This window comes from Pinus tabuliformis, chromosome 5_2, assembly GCF_031772625.1.
Source record: "Pinus tabuliformis cultivar Carrire ecotype Pingquan chromosome 5_2, CPIR1, whole genome shotgun sequence".
Classification (NCBI taxonomy): Eukaryota; Viridiplantae; Streptophyta; class Pinopsida; order Pinales; family Pinaceae; genus Pinus; species Pinus tabuliformis.
The window spans coordinates 486,512,085-486,534,087 of record NC_142306.1 but is presented as its reverse complement, the minus strand read 5'-3'; the positions used below and the strand labels follow the sequence as shown (position 1 = coordinate 486,534,087).

The 22,003-nt window shown below is 37.2% G+C and overlaps 1 protein-coding gene and 1 pseudogene across 1 annotated transcript; both read left to right on the top strand.

Moving 5' to 3' along the window:
- The window catches only part of LOC149159810 (auxin transport protein BIG-like), a 33,693-nt pseudogene extending 33,116 nt beyond the window's left edge, over positions 1–577 (top strand).
- A 15,242-nt stretch (positions 578–15,819) lies between these two features.
- LOC149159809 (diacylglycerol O-acyltransferase 2D-like) lies at positions 15,820–20,447 on the top strand. The gene is made up of 5 exons (XM_089434430.1): positions 15,820–16,135; positions 19,113–19,219; positions 19,391–19,546; positions 19,810–19,896; positions 20,108–20,447. Exons 1-5 carry the CDS (start codon positions 15,820–15,822, stop codon positions 20,207–20,209), a joined length of 768 nt encoding a protein of 255 aa, XP_089290556.1. The 3' UTR covers positions 20,210–20,447.
- Positions 20,448–22,003: the final 1,556 nt, after the last annotated feature.

The window sequence follows — 22,003 nt, the reverse complement described above, 5'->3', positions numbered from 1 at the left end:
CTATCATGTCATAATTGAGGATATTTTACCTATTGTAGTCATATCAAGTTTGGAAAAGGGACCAAGATTGGCAATTATAAGGTTGGGCCTAATATTAAAAAGAATGAGTTTGCATGTTCTAGATCCTTCAAACTTTGATAATTTGAGGGGAGAGGTTGTTGAAGTCCTTTGCTTATTGGAACGATAATTTCCACCAGCAATATTCAATATTTCTATGCATCTTCTTATACATCTAGAACATGAACTAGAGCATTGTGGCCCAATAAGAACAAGATGGATGTATCCTATAGAACGATACATGAAAGTTCTAAAAAAGTTTGTTCGTAATAAGGCAAAACCAAAAGGTAGCATTTGTGAGGGATATTTAATGCAAGAGGCCATAGGATTTTGCACAGAATATATGAAGGATTTTAGCAATGTCAATCGGCATGTATGGGATGATGATGACGACCAAAGAGTTGCAGGTGAAGTATTAGAAGGAAATGGACGTCGCTTCAAGCTATCAAATGAGGAAAGAATTGCCATACATGCCTATGTTCTTCAAAACACATCATCATTCGATAAGTGGCGTAGGTAAGAATTTATTTACATGATCATTTATTTATTTAATTTCATTTAATAGTTAATTTTTTTTTTCTAAGTAAAGGCTAAATCTATTAATAAAGAGAAATATTTACAAGGAGGTCAAGACCTCAGAGGAGGCCGAAGCCATCCAACAACACTGACCCATAGAACATAAGACCAGATAACTAGATAACTAGATAACCCATTAACCCAATCCCGGGATTGATATGGCCCAATACATAATTCCCAGAATCCATACATACAAAAAATGTTGGCCAAGGTGGTGAACAACATTACAGGGCATATAAGAACTGTGGTTGTGATAATTTTTGTGCCGCCCTGATAACCATATGCAAAACTGAACAAAAACAAGGGCCTGATAAACTTGCCGAGCCAAGACGTGATACAGAGCATATGACCACGAGAGATGATTACTATGCCTAGCCAAGACCTAATACAAAACATGTTGACAAAAGCCATAATAGCATACCACACAGGATAGAAGAACCAGAAGGGAAACTGCAACAGTAGGCGTGATTCCGGAGGCATCATGCATTTTGCAAAGGGTCCCGAGCATCCTTCTCCACCCGGCAGGGAGAGCCCATCCACATGTCATCGACATTGTCCCCGGCACCCGTGTCGTTGCCACCTAGAGGAACTACCAAACACAAATTGCAATCAGATGGGTGCGCCGGACCGACCGCGGTCAAGTTGTTCTAAACATTGTCTTCTGGAGGCTTAGGGACCTCAGTAACGTTCCCCTCAACCTGCAAATCATCATGATTAAACATAGTTCCTACCACATCTCCCTGGAGCACGCTGTCATCCGGAGACTGCGAGGGTGAGGTATGGACCGAGCTACATTAATACTAGCTGAGAGAATCGGTCTGTTGAGACAACTGTGAAATTTAAAGCGGGTGGTTTGGAATGAATTATGCGGGAAGGGCTTACCATGATCAGAGGACAGGGAGGCCGAAGCTAGAGGTATGATGTTCTGGGGAGCAGACTGAGAACGGCCGCGATTTCCACTGGTGCCTCCACGGCGAGAGCAACCCCGACGGCGCACCATCGTCAGGAGAACAAAGAGACCTGAGGGAAGAGATGAACAGGCCCAGATAGAACAGGAACGAAGGTGGGCAAGCCAGGTAAGGAGCTTACACCGGAGAATCCACCAAGCTACCAGAGCGACACAGGGATGCAGGAATAAAGACAGGCTGATGAAGAGAGACCCGATAAGAATGACAGCTGAAACTACAGACGAAGCCATGAATATAACCACCTGCACAGAGTCTCGAACAGGGAGCGCATTCAATACTGAATGCTTGAAAAACTGCTAGTACCGAGAGTAATTCATATCATCCGCGGGAGGAGATCGAAGGTCGTGCAGGATTGCCAGGTGCATATTCAGCTGCCGGCTTGACACGAGCCCTCCTTAAATGAGCCTCGAGAGCACCCGCATCTGGGTTCATTTAATAGTTAAATTATTATCACTCTTACTGTTCATATTCTATGCAAAAAATACGAAGAAGAGATTCAAACATGGATGTTTCCATCTCAAAAGCGTACACTTCAAGATTTGAACATTGGAGATCGTTCTTTTCCAAAATTTGATGACTAGATTGTTGATGCAATTAATGATGCGTGACAAGAAGGTCAAGATATGACAAAAGGGGAAATTGAGCTTTCACTACCTCCAAGTATATGGGCTTCTTCTTTCAGTGGGATGTGGTACTCATTTAAGAGTGGAAGAAAGGGACATAGGAAAGGCAAATTGTGATTGTATTGTTAGTGTTGAATTTCATCACAACACTGAAAAGAACTTGTATGTTGGATTCATACAAGAAATTATTCAAGTTGATTATGGTGAAACTAGTCCTATATTATTAAAATGTAAATGGATCAAGCCATCTGCAATACAACGTGATGAGTATGGATTTGTACGTGCAAATACACGCCAAATTTTACTAAAGACCAATGAGCCATATGTTTCCCCTATTCAAATTAACCAGTCATTTTTAATTGATGATGTAACAAGCTCAGGATGGTTGTATGTCATTCAAATAGAGCCTCGCTCAAAAAGGAAATTCATGGAATATGTTGATATAATGGTTGATGGGAAATGTAATAGTTTACAAGAAACATTGGAGGAAGAAACTGAAGATGGCGATAGAGTATTTGAAGATGAAACTTTGATTCCCAATGAAGAGACTGAGATAGAAAACATAATGCATGGTTAGGACAATATAATGTATGAGGACAATGAAGAAAATCAAGTAGATGTATACACAAGTGATCAGGATTGTGATCTTGATGACCATGCAAATGATCATGATGATGATTTATCACCTTGACTTTATGGCATGTATACACAAGTGATCGGGATTGTGATCTTGATGACCATGCAAATGATCACAATGATGATTTATCACCTTGACTTTATGGCATAATTTTTCACTATGCAAATGGATTTTATTGTTTTGGCCATGGGATTAGCCAAATGGTTGTACTAAACTTTGTGTGAAATTTATCATTCATTTTTCTCTGTGTGAATTTTGTCTCATTCCAGTAACTCTATTGTAGCATGAAGTGATTCAATTTATCTTAAAGAGGGTTACTAGATCCATCAATGAAATTGCTTACATGAAGTTACGTTAACTTCAATATTTATTCTAACTTTTATTGTTGGTTTTTTTCTTTAGGAAAAACTTGTAATTTTTTATTTTAAGGGTTAGATTATGAAAGTCAACTTGTAAAACTAGAAGCTTCTAATGTTATTTTATTTGTTAAATTGGGGAATGTGTATCTATTATTTTATTTGTTAAATTGGGGAATGTGTATCTATTTACTGAGGGATATTTGATTTTCAGCTTGCAAACCTCAAAGCTCAATGTAAGTCTCTGTTTACTAAGGGCTCAAAGTCTTAATATGGTTCAGGAGCTCTTCACCTAAGCTATATGGTACTGGCACTAGTACACATATAATAGATTCAATAATGTTACAATGGTTGGGACAACCAATCTGCATTCCCAATTGCAATATGCTATGTTTCTATTATGTGATAAATTTATGCAAATGTTACAAAAAACTTTGCATTTAAAAAAAAATAAAAAATTATGCATGATTTTAACATTTTCCTATATTTTCATTGAATATCCATTACTTCTAGATAGGTGTTGATACTGATTGAAGTGTCCCTTCTACCAACATATTAGCAACATAGTTCAAAGGAAATAACCAAAATAAGAATCAACAGAATATGTTCTGGTTCATGTCTCATTTTTCTTTCTATTTCAACTGTTACGGATTAAGAGTTTTTTATGAGGGATTACAATCCAAGTTGGGATTAACATTTAATTTATAAATATTCAAATTCAAGGTTATTTAAGTGGAAATACTAACTGCCATAGTTTAAGAGGGTTCACCATAGATCTGAGGTGCTAGAATTACCTCAATTCATCGTAATAGGTCTCCACTGATGTTATGATAGTAGTAGTGTGTTGAAGAAAGGTTTTTGATAATATAAGAGGAACAACTCCCATTTTTGTTAGTTTTTGAAGTTACCATGATGTTGATTCATTCTCATTATCAGTTTAAGGTTAATTCATTTTAATTGATCATAATACATGATTTTAGAATAGATATATTTTATAGTCATTGTTTGTCCATGCACTAATATTTTTTCTTTAAATTTGAAATGTAGGAAATAAGTACTATGAAGAAGGGGTTGAAACATAAAAATTATCTCAGCAATGATGAAAATATGATAGAATACGAGCGTGTTCATAAACAACGCATCACAAAAAATGAAGAATATTTGTCATCTCTTGGTTTGGCGAATAAGTAGTTACTCCTTATCACTTATCACTTCTATGCATATTTAATGAAAGTTGTATATAATATCTGGATGATGTAGACCATATATGTTTTCAATTATAAATTAATAAGTTTTTTTGTTTTATAAGGGAAACTTGGATTACACAGAAAATGAGAAGAAACAAAAAGCAAACAATGAAATATCATTGCCAACTCGTAGAAGAAAATGCCTCTGTAGTTCGATACATGGAGATGAAGTTGACAATACTAATGATCAACTTCTTGATATATCAAATGATCATGTCCAAGGTGTTTGTGAAAAATTGGCATATTCTAGAGAAGTAGAGTTGCAAGAACTTTATATAAAGTTAAAGCAAATATTTGAAGGCACATTTGAGGAGATTGGTGTGCTACCTAGTGCCACACCTATTGTGGACAAGGACCAACTAGTTCAGCCTTCTGCCACATAAAGCACACCAATTACATCTCCTCCAAGCAAGGTGCTAGGAACTACTACACCTTCTTTATCCACAAGTATGAGTGGTTTTTCATCACCTAGTCTTGGTTTTAAAGATGTATCAACTTTAGTCAAAAGACAAAGAATTAGTCAAAGCCTGTATAGGTCCACAAAAAGGGAAGCCAAAGAAAGAAAATCAGAAGGGAAGAAGACTTACTTGATTGAGGTAAAATATGGTGAGCCTATTGGACCAAATGCGTCTAGGTGGGCCACAGAGTTGGGCACAAGAATAAGGTCTCATTTGGATGTTACCAAATCCAACTTTGCAGATCAAGATCCAAGAAATGTTGATCAAGTGATCCAACAAATGGAAAATGTTTTTGAGACTATTGGTGGAAGGATTTCCATTAAATATTACAAGCATAGAATGAGAATTTTGATGAATAACTTTAGGCATAAATGCAGAAAATTAATCTTGGATGGAAAAGATAGGGAGAGTAGCTTGAATCCCAAACAATGGGAAGATTTGAAGGAAAGTATACGTGCTGAAGAGTATTTGGCAAAGAGTATAAGAGCATGTGAAGGATTGATATTTTTTGGGTCGGGGTGGGTTGCGAGCCAAACAACACATATTTGTAAGTATACAATTTTTGTTGTTGAATATTGTACATTGTGTTATGTATTTTTATTTTTGTGAATATCCAACTAATTGTGCGTTGAAAATGATTTGTAGGTTGAATGAACTAATAGAGAATCAGTGATGAGTGAAATGGCTCAGTATATGGCAGACTTAGAAAATTCCAAACATAATTACATGTCAAAAAATCCAATAGAAAGTTCTTTGCCATCTATTGAAGTTGAGAGTAGACAAAGAGGAGCTTCATCTACTGTTGAAAACCATAGTGAGGATTATAATCATGCAATGAAATGTATAACTTATTTGGCAAAGACAATGTCAACCATAGCCTCCTCCATTGAACCTCTTGTTGTTGCATGGAAAAAGAAGGAATTTAACATTGATTTAGATGAGGTAAGATAATTATAATTCCCTTGAAACCAATGCTTCACTTGAATTTGTAATATGTTAATGTTTTGGTTCCATTTCCCTTCACTCATGAAGCCTTCTTTTATTGGCAATGCTTGTCAATCACAGGAAGAAAATGTAAATCTGGGTGGTGCAAGAATGCTAAATGACTCAAACAAGGGCCATGAACATTTGAAGGTATGTACTAATTCAATAGCATTTTTTGTAGATATCTACAAGCCCTATATGCTTCTATTTTAGTGTTATTCATATTTTAATGTTTTAATATTATATTTATTATTTTCTGCTATGTTATTGTGTTTTAATGTAATATTTGATTTGTGCATAATGAAATCACATATAGGATGTTAAAGGAAAAAATGTTACCTCGAGAGTTCTAAAATATGACAAAATTGATGCACCTGAACATTCCCAATCAGTGCCAAATCTTGTTGGTATTTCAGATATTCACAAAGTGAGTGTACATTATTCTATTAATTCAATATCTATGTATGTTTTTGCAATTTAATTGTAATTATTTTTTTCCTAATATCTATGTATAATTTTTTGTTTTTGATAGTGCCCATTAACTCCGGTAGGGCATGACCTACTTCAGGTAGGTGACAAAGTGAACATATTAGATCCATATGATGGTGCTATTGCTGGCATTGGACGAATTCAGTCACTTTCTGTCATCCATGGAGTGCCACTTGGTCTTGAAGATGAAAATGTAAATGTCATTAATGTCACAAGTAACATCCCCCTTCCGTATGAAGATAAAATAGATGGATGTGTTCATTTGAAGGAGAAGGAAAAGAGTTTCACTCAGTGGCCGAAGAAGTATTTGGAAAAGTCATCGATCTAGATGGTCTTCTTGTTCTTGTCATAAACATTTTGTTGTTGTTGTTGTTGTTGTTGAGAGTATTGGTTAGTGGCGGATTGTTGTCATGAAATAGTACTGGATCAATGATCGATTTTATGAATTCATGAATAATCAATTGCAAATACAATTATATATTTTAGTACTTGACTTTTTATATATTGTAGTGCTTGATATATATTGACTTGATGTACTTTTCCTTTATAACATAGAAAATCATTGATATTTTATTTGTGCTTTTAGTAAAAAAATCATTGAAAATGAACATGATTGAGCTACCTACGGTTGTACTTTTCCTTTAAAAGAATTGTCATTCTTGATATTTGATCATTTATTTAAAAATTATGTTCAAAATGGATGCTAAGATAAAATAAATCCTTATTTGAAAGGTAAAATAAATCTTGAGTCCCTTGAGAAGTATGGGGAGGCACTGGGCAGCTGAAAAGTGTTTTGCGGAGCAAGGGGTTGAAAGGCCAGCTATGGGAATATGATTTGGAACCTAGAATTAGGAATTTACACATTCAGATTTTAGTTTGGTAATTCGATTTTTTTTTTTTGTTAAAAGGGAAGACCTGTAGGATGATAGGCTCAACCTACAAACCTGTAGGCTGATATTTCATTCTACATGGTTGTAGGATCACATCTCAATGTACAGGCCTATAGGTTGTAATGTCAGCTGACATCTCTGTAGGATGACAATTCAGCCTAGAGGGATGTAGGATGAATTGGTCTATAGGCTGAAATGTCAACATTAGCTTTGATCCGGAAGCTACTTTCAGACTCCCACTTTGTACCTATACTAGATGTCCTATTTTAGTCCCATGGACCTAACTTTGGGGTTACTTTTAGGATTCAATAAAATTACCTTATCTTATTTATTTGGAGGAATACAAATTTGCTCGACTTTTTTCTCTAGAAGGTACAAACTCCTTGGATAAACATCGTTCTAAAACTTGGGTTTCCTCATGGTATTTTATGCTTATGATAGATTAGATATGCATGTGGCCTAGTTGTTGGTTTTCCTTGGCTAAATAGAAGCATTTTCATGCTTAAATAATGTTGATGGACTTTGATATAATATTCCAATCTTGTTAACAACACACTTTTATGTAATTCCAATGGGACTGATATAAACATTTCTCCAGTTTAACAATGATAAGAGAACTCATAGGTGGCTTTTACTCCTCAAATTAAAACCTGCCAATGTTTCAAACATGTCTTTGTTACTTCTAACACTCACCATTTCCTTATCTCTACATGTAGCTTTCTTTAACCCTTGAATTACATCTTTGTATTGAGACATGATCATATGGCCAATTTTCCCAGCTAGAAACTGCCAAGTAATTGATGGAAAAAAAATTCCACTGAGTCATTTTTGAGCTACAACTGGCCCCTTCATATTTGCCCTTTTCTTAATATCTAGATTTAAGTATTTGTTCCAAAATATTTCTTGCTGGAAAATTCAACAAATAGAACGAACTTTGTCTGTAATAGTAGAGTTCTTCATAGTGCACCAACTCTTCTTTAGGATAGAATTAGTTCTCAAATCACTGATTGGAAATTAAAAACATTTCTATAGAAATTCCCTCAAGAACATCCTACTTTTCCTCTGTTTGATTGGCAAATATGAATCACATTTTTTTTGCTTCATTTTTGTGTCAAAATTGTGAATCTGAGCATGGAATCTTACATTATCTGTGTAATTTAATGGTATTTACTCTTACTCATAACTGAAGATGGCAATGTCTTACCACTCTATCAAAATTCATTTTCAATAGTAGGGGCTACATGGGCATGTGAAGTGATCCAAGTGGCTCCAGAAAGACACACAGGACAAAGAGGGCTTATGAACGCTCGAAAACCAAAGTGTTTGGATTATGCTTGAACTAGGACTAGAGTGTATATCTCGCCGTCCTGATCGTGGAGGTGCGAACGGTTCGTCAATCCAATTTCGGATGACGAAGTTATCACGAAAAGTGTTTGCCGTAGTTCCTTTGAAAAAGGAGGCTTTTCTCATAAAAATGGGTTTCTTTAGCCTTATAAGGCAAATTTCATCGGAAGGAGTTCAAAGGGGGCATGCTAATGCAATGTCGGTCCTTTAGAACCCTTGATCGGCGATCTCCAATATATCAGATCAAAGGAATACAGGGGCGCGATGTCGGGACCCGGGCAACGCCGACTTGCTATTGTGATATTGGCGATCGTAGGAGCGATCAGCGATTGGTGATTGGAACGATCGATGATCGACGTCGGCGTATGACAAGGGAAGAACCCCCGGGCCGCAGTGATAGCGATCAACGACACGCGAGCTCAGCCGTCGGATCGGAAACAGATCAACGGCCAAGATTAAATCGGCAAAGCAGTGATTCCCTGATATATAGGGCCAATGACCTCAGTGATATGCGATTGCGATATAGCGCGGACCTGATGGGTTTATAAGCCCGATTGGATGAAATTTGAAGTCCGGATTTTTAGCTTTTTCAGATTTTTCAATGTCCCATGTGTATTTGTCTGTTTTAACAAAAAAAAGGCCAGTTTTGGGGTTTTCTTGCACCAAGGAACATTTGATGCAAACGACTTATATTCCTAAACAACAGACCTCTATTATAAACAAAATCGACTCCACTTTTTAAGTGGCCTTGTCCCAAACGTGTTATAAAACATGATGGGTGACAAAGAGTTGAGGAGAGAAGGCTGGAGAGACAGTGCCAGATAGCAGAGAGCCTGTGTGCTAGAGAGCCTGAGAGCCTACGCTAAGTGTCAGAGACCTCAATGAGGAGGCTGTGCCCGATGGAGAGCTGCAACACGAGAGGACCAGATAGCTAGAGGTAGCTAGACGATGCCGCGTTTACTCATAGAATCTGGAACGCAGAAAGCTTGAAAGCCAGAGCGCCACAGAGCCTGAGAGCCACAGAGCATGATCAAGGCAGCGCGAGAAGACAAGCCAAAGAACTAGAGGGTCAGGCGGAGCCGCAGAGCTTCAGCCAGAGCACTATAAAGCTAGAGCGGTATTCTTCTTAATTAATCAGAGATGTCTGATTAGCGAACTGCAGCGAAATAGTCCAGAATGGTCTCCTTCTTCAAATCGATGCTGTGAGATCAATGTTTCAGCAAGCTTCAACTTATTGATAGCTGTTTCAGATGCACCGCTTCTTCATATGGCCATTTGTAGTGAGGTCGGAGTCCAGATTGGTAGCGGGTTGTGCCTGCGCATCGATAATGTGAACAACGTATTCACCATGGATTGTCTTATGAACATCCACTTCTTCAGATGGCCCGTGGTGTGAGATATATGATTATTTTTTATATACTTCCTCTTATTCCATTATGCTACATAGATCCTTGCTTGATATTGAGGCAGGATCTTATTTATTCCCTGTTGTCATGATTCCTTGCTGATTTGATGCGAAATCTTCTATATGATGTACCTGCTGTCATAACTCTTCATGTTATGCTTTGAGATCCCTTGTTGTATGTTATTGGGATACTCTTTTTGTCGTCATACATGTGTTTTGTTTTGACATCCCTTTTGTGCCATGTTGGCGGGATTCTCACCATGCATGCTTTTGTGTCACACTGATAGAAGGTTGATTGAGAATTCCGGTTGTGGAATATCTCTTAGAGCCACTCCTGTGTGAGGGCATTTTTCCTTGTATGATCGCGACATCATCTCTTGTGTAAATCACCATTATTGACAGCACTTAATGTAGTGGCCTACACCATCTTGACACCGGGGCACGGAGACGTAGTCCCTCCTGGACGAACTCCGTTATCAACGCTTATGTTTTCATGTGTTGATGATTGTTATGTTCCTCTTCTTTTCCGCATGCAGATGTATTCATTAATGTTCCTTTAAAATGAAATTCTAAAACATCACGAAAGTAAAAGGTCATGGAAGGGTCCTTCTTCACACCCGGACCTGGATCATGAAGAGTACAATATTGAAATATGGGAGCTATGTGTCATCTGCACCTTCTAGTTTTTGGCAGAGATACAAGAGGCTACCAAAAACTATGATGAGTCACGGATTCTTGGTGTTGGTGGTTTTGGGAAAGCTTATGAAGGAGAGATTGGTGGTGGTGGTGTGAAGGTTGCAATTAAGAGAGGATGTTGGTGATGCCCTCCATCTCTTAAGGCATCTCTTCCAAATAGGAGGCATCAGGAGATGTCCTTCTTAAAGAGGAAACGCTCTGGGATGTCTCTTCTTATGCAGAAATGTCTGAACATTCCTTGTCCATGGGCTATTTTATGGTGTCGACATTGATTTGATGCCATTTTAAGCCAACCACAAAAAAAACTAAATCATTCACCAATTCAAAGCCTAACCTTTGTCTGAAAATGTGGACAATTGTAATAGCTTTAGAGGGTCCTTTTTTGAAGTTATATGCTTGGAGATTTTTATTTGTCTATCGAGTTAGAGATTCAAAGGGTAGAAATGAGTTTTTGTTGGGGTAACCAAAATATTGAACAATACTGGGTTTTCAGTTTCAATATTTAGAGTCCTGACTGACATTTGTAATATTTTGTTCCCTGCATTATAACGGGTAGCATGCTTACAAGGTTGGGAATATTGTTTGATTATCGTTGCAAGCATTCAAATTGCATCTAATCCATGTCCCTAGAGGTGTATTCTATGTGTTGTTGTTATAAGCAAAGAAATCATTTTTTCTAGTTGGCACAATTGACATTTCTATTTTCTTTCCCTTTTCTTCTGAAGTAGCTTCAAGAAACACAGTCCAAGGTTTATGCGCTGCACTATATAACATGGATCGACTTTGTCTTTAATGTCAAGTTTGAGGTGTGAATCTCCTTCCAAAATATCCTGGGACTTGCACCTTTCATCATCTGTTTTTGGCACATGCACTTTGAGGGGACTGTAGGTTAGACGACATGAGAATGGAATCTTGGTGGATGTGTAATGCTTCGTTGGTTTCATCAGTGAACTGCAACTCCAACTATAGTTTGAGCAAAATTGCTCAATGATCCAGAATTTTTGGTAATAGGTTCCCTACTTCAATGCGAATGTCTGATGTAACTTTGAAGTTATTGCAATTTAGGATCACCCTCAGCTATCATATATTTGATTTTGTTTCAAGTTGAGAATTGGTTTTCTTTCAATCAAAATTTTTGATAGTTTTGTTATATGGCATTAGCTATGTTGTTCACGTTATGTCATTACCATGGAATCCATTTGAGTTCCTATGGAATCAGGTTATGTTCATTACTATGGGCTGCATTGTATAACATGGGTCGACTTTGTCTTTAATGTCAAGTTTGAGGTGTGACTCTCCTTCCAAAATATCCTAGGACTTGCACCCAGCCTCATCCGTTTTTTACACATGCCATCCAAGGATGTGGAACTCTTCTGCCAAAATTTCCTGGGACTTTCTCCTGCCATCATCAGTTTTTGGCACATGCCCTTTGAGGGGGCTGTCGGGCAGACAACATGAGAATGGAAACTTGATGGATGTTTAATGCTCCATTGGCTTCATCAGTGAACAAGTATGACTCCTTCCAAAATATTGCAGGACTTGTCTCATCTGTTTTTGATACATGCCATCCAAGGATGTGGAACCCTTCTTCCTAAATTTGTTGGGACTTGCACTTGGCATCATCTATTTTTGGCACATGCACTTTGAGGGGGTTGTAGGGCAGACGACATGAGAATGGAATCTTGGTGGATGTTTAATGCTCCATTGGTTTCATCAGTGAACTGCAGCTCCAACTATAGTTTGAGCAAAATTGCTCAATGATCTAGAATTTTTGGTAATAGGTTCCCTATTTCAATGCGAATGTCTAATGTAACTTTGAAGTTATTGCAATTTAGGATCAATGTCAGCTATCATATATTTGATTTTGTTTCAAGTTGAGAATTGGTTTTCTTTCAATCAACATTTTTGATAGTTTTGTTATATGGCATTAGCTATGTTGTTCAGGTTATGTCATTACTATGGAATCCATTTGAGTTCCTTATCAACAGTCATCAATGAATGTTTCACATGCCTCTTCTATGATGAATGCATGGCCACTACAAAGTTATTAGTTGACTCCCAGTCCCATAGGAGTGGCCAGAGACCCAATCAGAGTTTCTTCCTTCCAACCTTGGATGGTGGAAATCATTGATTTAATAATGGAAGCATACATGATATGATTTATGGCATGTCCTTCAATTTATGCAGGCCCAGGTTAGCTTCAAGAGTGGATACCATTGACGAGAGGTAATGGAAAAGCACCTAGAATTCATATGGCTCATCCTATGACTGTATAAAATTTGAATGCACACAGAAGTGCTGCAGAGCAACTATGGGTAATTATATTTGGAATGTGTGAGATCATGTGGATGCATGGATATTTGATGGGTAATCTCTTGTCATTTTCTCACATCAAGTTTAGATTAGAACACCAACCAACTTTTGCACAATCTCTTAATTTTTATGTATGTCTATCGCTTTTTGTCTATATTGCATGAGTTAAAGGGAAGTGGCCAAGAAATTGTTTTGTTATTTTGTAGTTCTCTTTATGAGTTCTTTTTTATGTGGAAATCATTGATTTAATAATGGTACATACATGATATGATTTATGGCATGTCCTTCAATTTATGTAGGCCCAGGTTAGCTTCAAGAGTGGATACTATTGAAGAGAGATAATTGAAAAGCACCTAGAATTCATATGGCTCATCCTATGACTGTAATAAAATTTGAAGGCACACAGAAGCGCTGCAGTGCAACTATGGGTAATTATATTTGGAATGTGTGAGATCATATGGATGCATGGGATCCTAAACTTACATATTTTATATTGTCCAACTTACATTGAAGAATAAATCTCGCTAAGGATGCCAAGTTTCATATTTGATGTTAAACAATTGAGTCTTGTAAATTTTATCACAAGAAAGATGTTTTGCATTGTGTTATTGAGGCAACTTGATAATTTGAATGAACCATGCAAAGTAATTATGTATGTGATTTTCAATATATTTGCAAAATTTCAGAAACCCCCATTTTGAGAATAAGGTATAACAAGAATTTTTTTAGCTTGTTTTTAGTGTCTTGGGTTAAAAAAAAATTATTAGAAGGATGTAGGATGTGAACTAGAGACTTGAACCAAACAAGCATGTTAACATTCATGGCACAAAAGCACATAGGGTTAGGCCAAACTGTGGAAATCATGCACCAGAAAGCATTTGTTGACCAATATTGGAGCTTTGCGCATGTTCGAAACTCAGTTAACCCGCCTAGCGTGGCTTGTGGGCAATTCTGTTATAGGCTCAGGAGTGTGGGGGAAGTCCCTCTAACTCAACCCTGGGCCTCCTCAATGACAGACCACAGGTCTACCTTGTTGACCAATGGCAGGTCTACTGATTCTCCTGATACCTAAGAAAAACAAAAAAAAAAAACATCAGCCGTACAATCAATTTCAGTTACAAAATAAAAAATTAGTATATTTTCCTCTTTACCAAGGACCATAACAAATTAGAAAGAAGATAGGGCCACAACTTGAATTTAAAAAAAAAAAAAAAGTCCTTGTTAAAGCTTTTTGGGACTAAACAGAGCTAAGGGTTTTCAGGGGTCAATAAAACTACTGGAGTAGTCCTATATTTGATGGGTAATCTCTTGTCATTTTCTCACATCAAGTTTAGATTAGAAGACCAGACAACTTTTGCACAATCTCTTAATTTTTATGCTTGTCTATGGCTTTTTGTCTATATTGCACGAGTTAAAGGGAAGTGGCCCGAAAGTTGTTCTTCCTTGTTACATTTTATATATGAGTGGACACCCTGGAGGATGTTGGTGATGCGCTCCATCTCTTAGGGCATCTCTTCCAAATAGGGGACATCTGGGAGATGTCCTTCTTAGAGAGGAAACACTCTGGGATGTCCTTGTTGAAGTCATGAACATTACAACTCCTTTTGCATCAGTTAATGCCACTGATGCAAGGAATCCTATTTCAGGAATGAGGTCAGCAGACTTGGCAATGTCAAGGAGCCATTTATTGCCGACTAGAATTACTAGGGCTTCTAACTTAGGGAGGGGTGGGAGCAAGAATACCCCCAGGAAATTATGAGTCCACCTTGCCCACTCACATTGTCAAAGAGGAATCACTTACCATAAATTTATCAAGCTTCTCTACTATTATGAGGGATTTTTTACTTCTTTTGTTTTCCATTCGAAGGAACTATTGCTATGTGGATGTCAACTGTGTTCAGGTAATCCACTAACTCTTGACAACTTTCACTTACTTGATCCAAATGCCTTTAGCCACCCTTTTTCTCACAGTTGCATTAACATTTCCAGGATGAACATTTTATAACCTCTTCTCAAGTGGTCTTCTACCTTCCATAAAGTTTGTGCATTGCAATTTTTCAAATATAAACAGAACATAGGATGACTTTTCTGTTCTAAAGAGAATTTTCAAAGAGGAACCATTTACCATAGATTTATGAAGGTTCTCTGCTATTATGAGGGATTGTTTGCTTCTTTTGTTTTCCATGCAAAGGAACCTTTGTTGTGTGGATGTCAATTGGGTTCAGGTAATCCACTAACTCTTGACAACTTTCACTTTCTTGATCCAAATGCCTCTAGCCACCCTTTTTCTCACAGTAGTAGTGCTTATTATCACTGGAATTAGTTTTTTTGCATTATCATGATCAATGTTTCATAAGATTTTGTCAACCACAATATCCTGACTGACATTTGTAAATATTTTCTTCCCCGCATTATCATGGGTAGCATGCTTACAGGGTTTGGAATCTGGTTGATTATCATTGCAAGCATTCAACATGTAGCTAATCCATGACCCTAGAGGTGTATTCTATGTGTTGTTGTTATAGGAAAAGAAATAATTTTTTCTAGTTGGCACAATTCACATTTCTATTTTCTTTCGCTTTTCCAGGTGGATCTTTAGATACAATGGCATGGAAATCAAAGTGATCGGAAGGAAGTCAACTTAGGATTAGAGTTGAGATATTTCCTTCCTGATTCCAACGGCTCAAACGATACTTCAATCCGAGTCCAGATGATGAAGTTATCGTATAAAGAAGGATTCTTTGATCCTTAAGAAAATGAGGATTTTCCTTTGAAAATGGGTCTTAAGCCTTTAAGGCAAAATCGCAATCGGAGGTCGCATAGAGGTGGACTTAAGCTTTGGGCAGTGGAACCCTCGATCATCGATCTCCGATCAGATCGGATCGACGAATCAGAGGTAACTAGATCAGAGGTCTTACACATATGTATATCGGCAGTGGCAGGTTGCGATCAGCGATTAATCGGATCGGTGATCATTATCGAAGCGATATATGAGGGAACACTGATGCAATCGGTCGACTCCGATATCGGCGGTTGGTCGTTCCCGATAACCAGGACAGGGACACCCCCGATAGGCCGATTTGCGACCCTAGGTCAGACCCGATATGGAAAATACACCCGATTTTATGATTTTTGAAGTCTGGGTATATGGGTTTTGGGCGGATTTTCAGTGTTTTTTGGGATTTTTGAAGTCTTATCACTTCAACGGTGGAAGGCCATTTAAAGAAGCGGTTGTGCCCGCCAATCATTCCACACTACCGACCTCCATAATGAAACAGACAAACTCCGATTTGAATGGGATTCTGTCCAAAGAACCCATTATAAAACATAGTCGATGGAAAGAGCACAGGAGGAGGCATTTATGGTTGCAGCACGCTATTTCGCAGGAGGCCAAGAGCACATATTGGTCTGTTTTAGACAGTTTACACGACTCCAACCCCTTTCATTGCTGTGGGACGCTTTGGTGTTGTTTACCTCTCCATCTCAGGCATCCATTTCACAGGCCATCTTGCAGATTGGAGGAATAAGCCTCTTTGTGGACAGTTGATGATTGTAATTCTCTTTTCTTTCATGCCATTTAATAAGAAAGGCCTCCCCATTGTTGAGCTAGGCCCGGAGACGTAGTCCGAATTGGACGAACTCTGTTATCAAGCCTTGGTGTCTTCTTTTGTGCCTTTTATGTGTTTACTTCTTCTTATGTGTACATTTTTGTGTTAAGCTGCAATTTTACATGTGATTCTTTTCTATACATTTATAAGCGAAAACATCCTGGATCAGATTATTTGCTTCTTTTGTTTTCCATGCAAAGGAACCTTTGTTGTGTGGATGTCAACTGTGTTCAAGTAATCCACTAACTTTTGAAAACTTTCACTTTCTTGATCCAAATGCCTCTAGCCACCCTTTTTCTCATAGTAGCAGTGCTTATTATCACTGGAATTAGTTTTGTTGCATTATCATGATCAATGTTTCATAAGATTTTGTCAACCACAATATCCTGACTGACATTTGTAAATATTTTGTTCCCTGCATTATCATGGGTAGCATGCTTATAGGGTTTGGAATCTGGTTGATTATCATTGCAAGCGTTCAACTTGTAGCTAATCCATGGCCCTAGAGGTGTATTCTATGTGTTGTTGTTATAGGCAAAGAAATCATTTTTTCTAGTTGGCACAATTGACATTTCTATTTTCTTTCCCTTTTCTTCTGAAGTAGCTTCAAGAAACACATTCCAAGGTTTATGGGCTGCACTGTATAACATGGGTCGACTTTGTCTTTAATGTCAAGTTTGAGGTGTGACTCTCCTTCCAAAATATCCTGGGACTTGCACCCAGCCTCATCCGTTTTTGACACATGCCATCCAAGGATGTGGAACTCTTCTACCAAAATTTCCTGGGACTTGCACCTGCCATCATCTATTTTTGGCACATGCCCTTTGAGGGGGTTGTAGGGCAGACGACATGAGAATGGAATCTTGGTGGATGTTTAATGCTCCATTGGCTTCATCAGTGAACAGGTGTGACTCCTTCCAAAATATCACGGGACTTGTCTCATCTATTTTTGATACATGCCATCCAAGGATGTGGAACCCTTCTTCCTAAATTTGTCGGGACTTGCACCTGGCATCATCTGTTTTTGGCACATGCACTTTGAGGGGGTTGTAGGGTAGATGACATGAGAATGGAATCTTGGTGGATGTTTAATGCTCCATTGGTTTCATTAGTGAACTGTAGCTCCAACTATAGTTTGAGCAAAATTGCTCAATGATCCAAAATTTTTGGTAATAGGTTCCCTATTTCAATGCAAATGTCTGATGTAACTTTGAAGTTATTGTAATATAGGATCAATGTCAACTATCATATATTTGATTTTGTTTCAAGTTGAGAATTGGTTTTTTTTCAATCAACATTTTTGATAGTTTCGTTATATGGCATTAGCTATGCTTTTCAGGTTATGTCGTTACTATGGAATCCATTTGAGATTTGAGCCTTATGAATTTTCTATGCCTGTGGAAGATATCATTCCTCGAAGTTATAGTTTTTGACCTCATGCTTCTTAACAAATTTGTCATTATTTCGGTCAACTGCTTTAATGTAGAATATAGATATTTGATTTCTCTTAATCCTCTGTGATATCACATTGAGCCTTAGACATATGCTGGAAGGTCTAACTTATTGGCTCAGTAACCAACTTCCAACCGGGATGTTAAATGTGTCTTTTGGGCATTTTATTATCTTTGTGCAATTTCTACATTAATTTAAGGAAGAGCAAATGTAAATGACTAATACTACTTTTAGGTCTTGGAAGATTTTGAACCAAGTGAAAGCACTTCTCAACTTGGTGTCGAAGTTTCTTAAGTAGTTTCTCTATTATCTCCATCACTGGATTTATTCAATCACGTACTACAAACCTCTTTGGATTCCTATAATATCACTAGTGCAACTTTTTTGCTGCCTTTTTACAAACCCTCCACACTCTATAATAAACAAAGATAAAATTAATACATTAAACAAATTCGAACAATGTATCAACTTTCGAGGCACAGTATCTAGTTATGCTGAATAACAGGCACAAATGTGACAAATCATCAATTTTGTCTTTATTTGTTGTCTAACTAAGTAGCACAAAATGCCGAAACATTTCAGATTTTCTGAAATGGGTACATTTAGAAATGTCACCTTCTAGAAATGGAAACGTCGACCGAAACATTAGATAAAATGTCACATATGTCTAGATATATATAAAAAAGGTTATAAATAAGTGAATAACACATTATCTTGCAAGAAAAAAGGGAATAAGACCCATAGATGACAATTTATAAGGAAAACCAAGTCTATATTAACTCTCATACATGATTACATGATGGTCAAGTTTTGGTTGAGTTTCGGGTACGGTTACGGCCTGAAACGCTGGGTTCCTAGAAGTTTCGTGCAACATAGTTGTCTAGTCATTTGCTTGAAAGAGGAAGATAGTAAGAAGAGGAGTTTGATATGATTCTTGTTGTAGTTTTTCTTCCCAATATTTTGTATGGGTGAAAATATTTTGTTTTCTAAGATGGACTTTTGTTTGCAGTGTTTGTTGTAGAACCACATTCAGTTTTACCAATCGACATTGTAGCCCTGTGCAATCATACTGGTTATATGCCCCTACCTAGGATCAAGGCTCTTGCAAGTAGTGTTGTAAGTACTAATACTAACAAGATCACATGAAGTTAAACTATCAACATTATGTTTTGGTAACTTTCTTAATCATAATGAAATTTTGTTAGAAATTGTGAGGGATGGATGAGACTGTCATGTAGAACACTATGGATGTACTTTGATTCATGATTTTTTGATTCGTTTGGTTAGATCTTCTACACACCACTCTTACATCATATATGGTCTTGGTTGGGATTGGTGGCTGCTTCTCGGAAGAACTTTATTAAGTATCTAACCTCTGGTTTTAGTTGCATTGTTATTCCTGGTGGTGTTCGAGAAATATTTTATATGGAGTATGGTACAGAGGTCAGTTCTTCTCCACTATCTATAAATACTAAATGTTCATTTTATGGTAATGATTCTGAGGTTTTTATTGAACGAGAAATGCTCTCTTTTGTCTTTGTGAAACATACAATAGATCAATAGGGAGAAACATGAGAGCTAGTGGGAACTTAGAAGCACTGGTTTAGAGAGAAATATCACTTAGGCACTATGCAAATGTATCATGTTCTTCAAGGAAATAGTATATGAATAGGTGAACTTACTTTAAAATTACTACCTTTTCACAGGTTGCTTTTTTGAGAAAGAGGCATGGATTTGTCCATGTGGCTATTGAAACTGGCTATCCCTTAGTCCCTGTGTTTTGCTTTGGTCAAGTTGGTGAACGTGAGAATCATTTATTTAAATTATTGAAGTTGTTTCCTTGAGATATCTCATTCAATTTTCAAAATTGCTTTTTTCTTTGTTTCTAATGTTTATTATTAGTATATAATGATACCTTACTATGCCACAACCTTTGTATTTTTTGACACCTTAGATTTTAGCCTTTTACTAATTTTCCTTGTTCTTACTTGATATTTTATTCAGACTGAGGCATACAGATGGTGGAGACCAAGAGGAGAGCTATACAATCATCTTGCACGGGCTATTCGGTTCACGCCATTAGTATTTTGGGGAAAATTTGGGTAGTCATATTGGCCCTTCCTTTTGGTTTTCTATCGATTTTATTTAATGACAGTATCGTATGTTCCTTTGCCTTTTTTCTTGTGCTTCAGCACTGAAATATTTTCTCCTTTTATGTTGCTAGTAGTGTTTCTGGTTTAGCTGCTTGAAATTTGAAATATGGACTCTAGGGAAATTGCAAAGCTTAAAGGTGTATTTAGTTGTTTTTTATTAAAGCTTCCTTTGACTACTACTGAATCAAAATATGGACAAGGCACTTTATAAAAAAATGTGGGCTGCATTAAGTATTTGCCAGGAGCTAAGAGACCCTGAAGCCTAGATATCTAGATAACTTACAAGCCAAAAAATAACAAATGCGAGATAGGCCACATGTATAGTACAAATTTTGAAACGAAATATATTGAAATTAAAGTAGGGCCAACTAGCCCACTCAAGTTGTCAAGTCATGCAATAGTAGGAATCATTACTATTGGGTAGAGGATCTTCTTTGTCATTTGGGGATGGCCCCCAACCTTGAACAGTGGACCTAAGACTAGTGATAATGGGTTCCCAAACATCATCTCATTGATTGGGTTTGGGAGGCTTCTCATCCTTGGAGACAACGAGATCTAGGCAACAAAAATTTTCATTTTGGGAGGGACATGGAGGATTTAGCTATGGTGAATTTCGCAATGCTCCCAAAATGCATGGCCAATTCAGTCTCAAAGTTGACCTTCAGACCAAAGAGACTGAGCAGAATGGGCGAGGTTAGTAAAGGGTTCCTTGCTCATGTTGCAAGGTGCACTACCTTAAAACTTTAGAGGTTGGCATACATACCCAATCTCTATCTCCACCTTGCAAACCTATACTTAGATCTGTAAATGGAGGTTTGAAACTTTGAACAAATTAGGAAGCCATCATCCTAAGTAAAGCATTTACTATGCTGACTTTGGTTAAACAGATACTCATTTCTTCTTTTGCATATGCAAAAATAGATTTCAATTCCAATAATTTTCCACGTTGGATCAGTGTTAGTTTTACCTCTTGCTGTTTATATGTTCTCCTTCAGCAGAGGTGTAGCAAGTTCTGTAGTAGCAGTACCTCAGTTCCTGTCCATAGCAGAGAGGCACATTGGCTGAGATCACATCAGTGTTGATGTTAATTTTAGGCAACAATGGTATGTTCTATGCTTTAGAGAAATTTTACTTCAATTTCTTTATTAGAATAGTATCAATATTCAGATTAGCAATCACATCAACATGATAGTAAAAGACAAATAGAACATAAACATAAAGTCGTAGTCTAAAAAATATGCTTTTTTGCCTGAAAAGTTATGGAAATTCTGGTCATATTTAAAAAAATCAGGCAAGGATTTTTGTAGATCCAAGTAAAAGCTTTCAAAATTCATAATTTTAGGTGCCCTAGACATTTTTGATGGTGCTGAATCCATTTCCACCATCAAAAACATGATTCAAACACTAATCTACAAGATTTTTTGAAATTTTTTTGCCTGGATTCTGGCCACTTTTGATTGTCCGGGAAATTCCTCTGCCTTCGTAGATGACTCCAAACATAAACAGTAGAAGACAAGCCAAGACAAGAGGACACAACATGTGGCACTAGCTAGGGACAAACCCTAATGTGGGGAAACCCTTGATCAAATATTCTTTTAGTCTTCAATAGTTCAGCAGAGAGAGAGATAGTACAATTTACAAATCTAATAATCTATAACAACAAAAAAAGAGCCCTAACCAGAAAAGTCAATGTTGGTCAACAGAGCAGATTTGACCCTCAATAAGTTGGTCAACTTTAATCAACTTT

Excerpts from the sequence above, each read along its gene's own strand:
- LOC149159809 (XM_089434430.1), top strand. The coding sequence starts at position 15,820 with ATGGGTCTTAAGCCTTTAAGGCAAAATCGCAATCGGAGGTCGCATAGA. Across the intron at positions 16,136-19,112 it reads AGGCCGATTTGCGACCCTAG|TGTTTGTTGTAGAACCACAT; the intron begins GTCAGACCCGAT and ends TTTTGTTTGCAG. Across the intron at positions 19,547-19,809 it reads ATATGGAGTATGGTACAGAG|GTTGCTTTTTTGAGAAAGAG; the intron begins GTCAGTTCTTCT and ends ACCTTTTCACAG.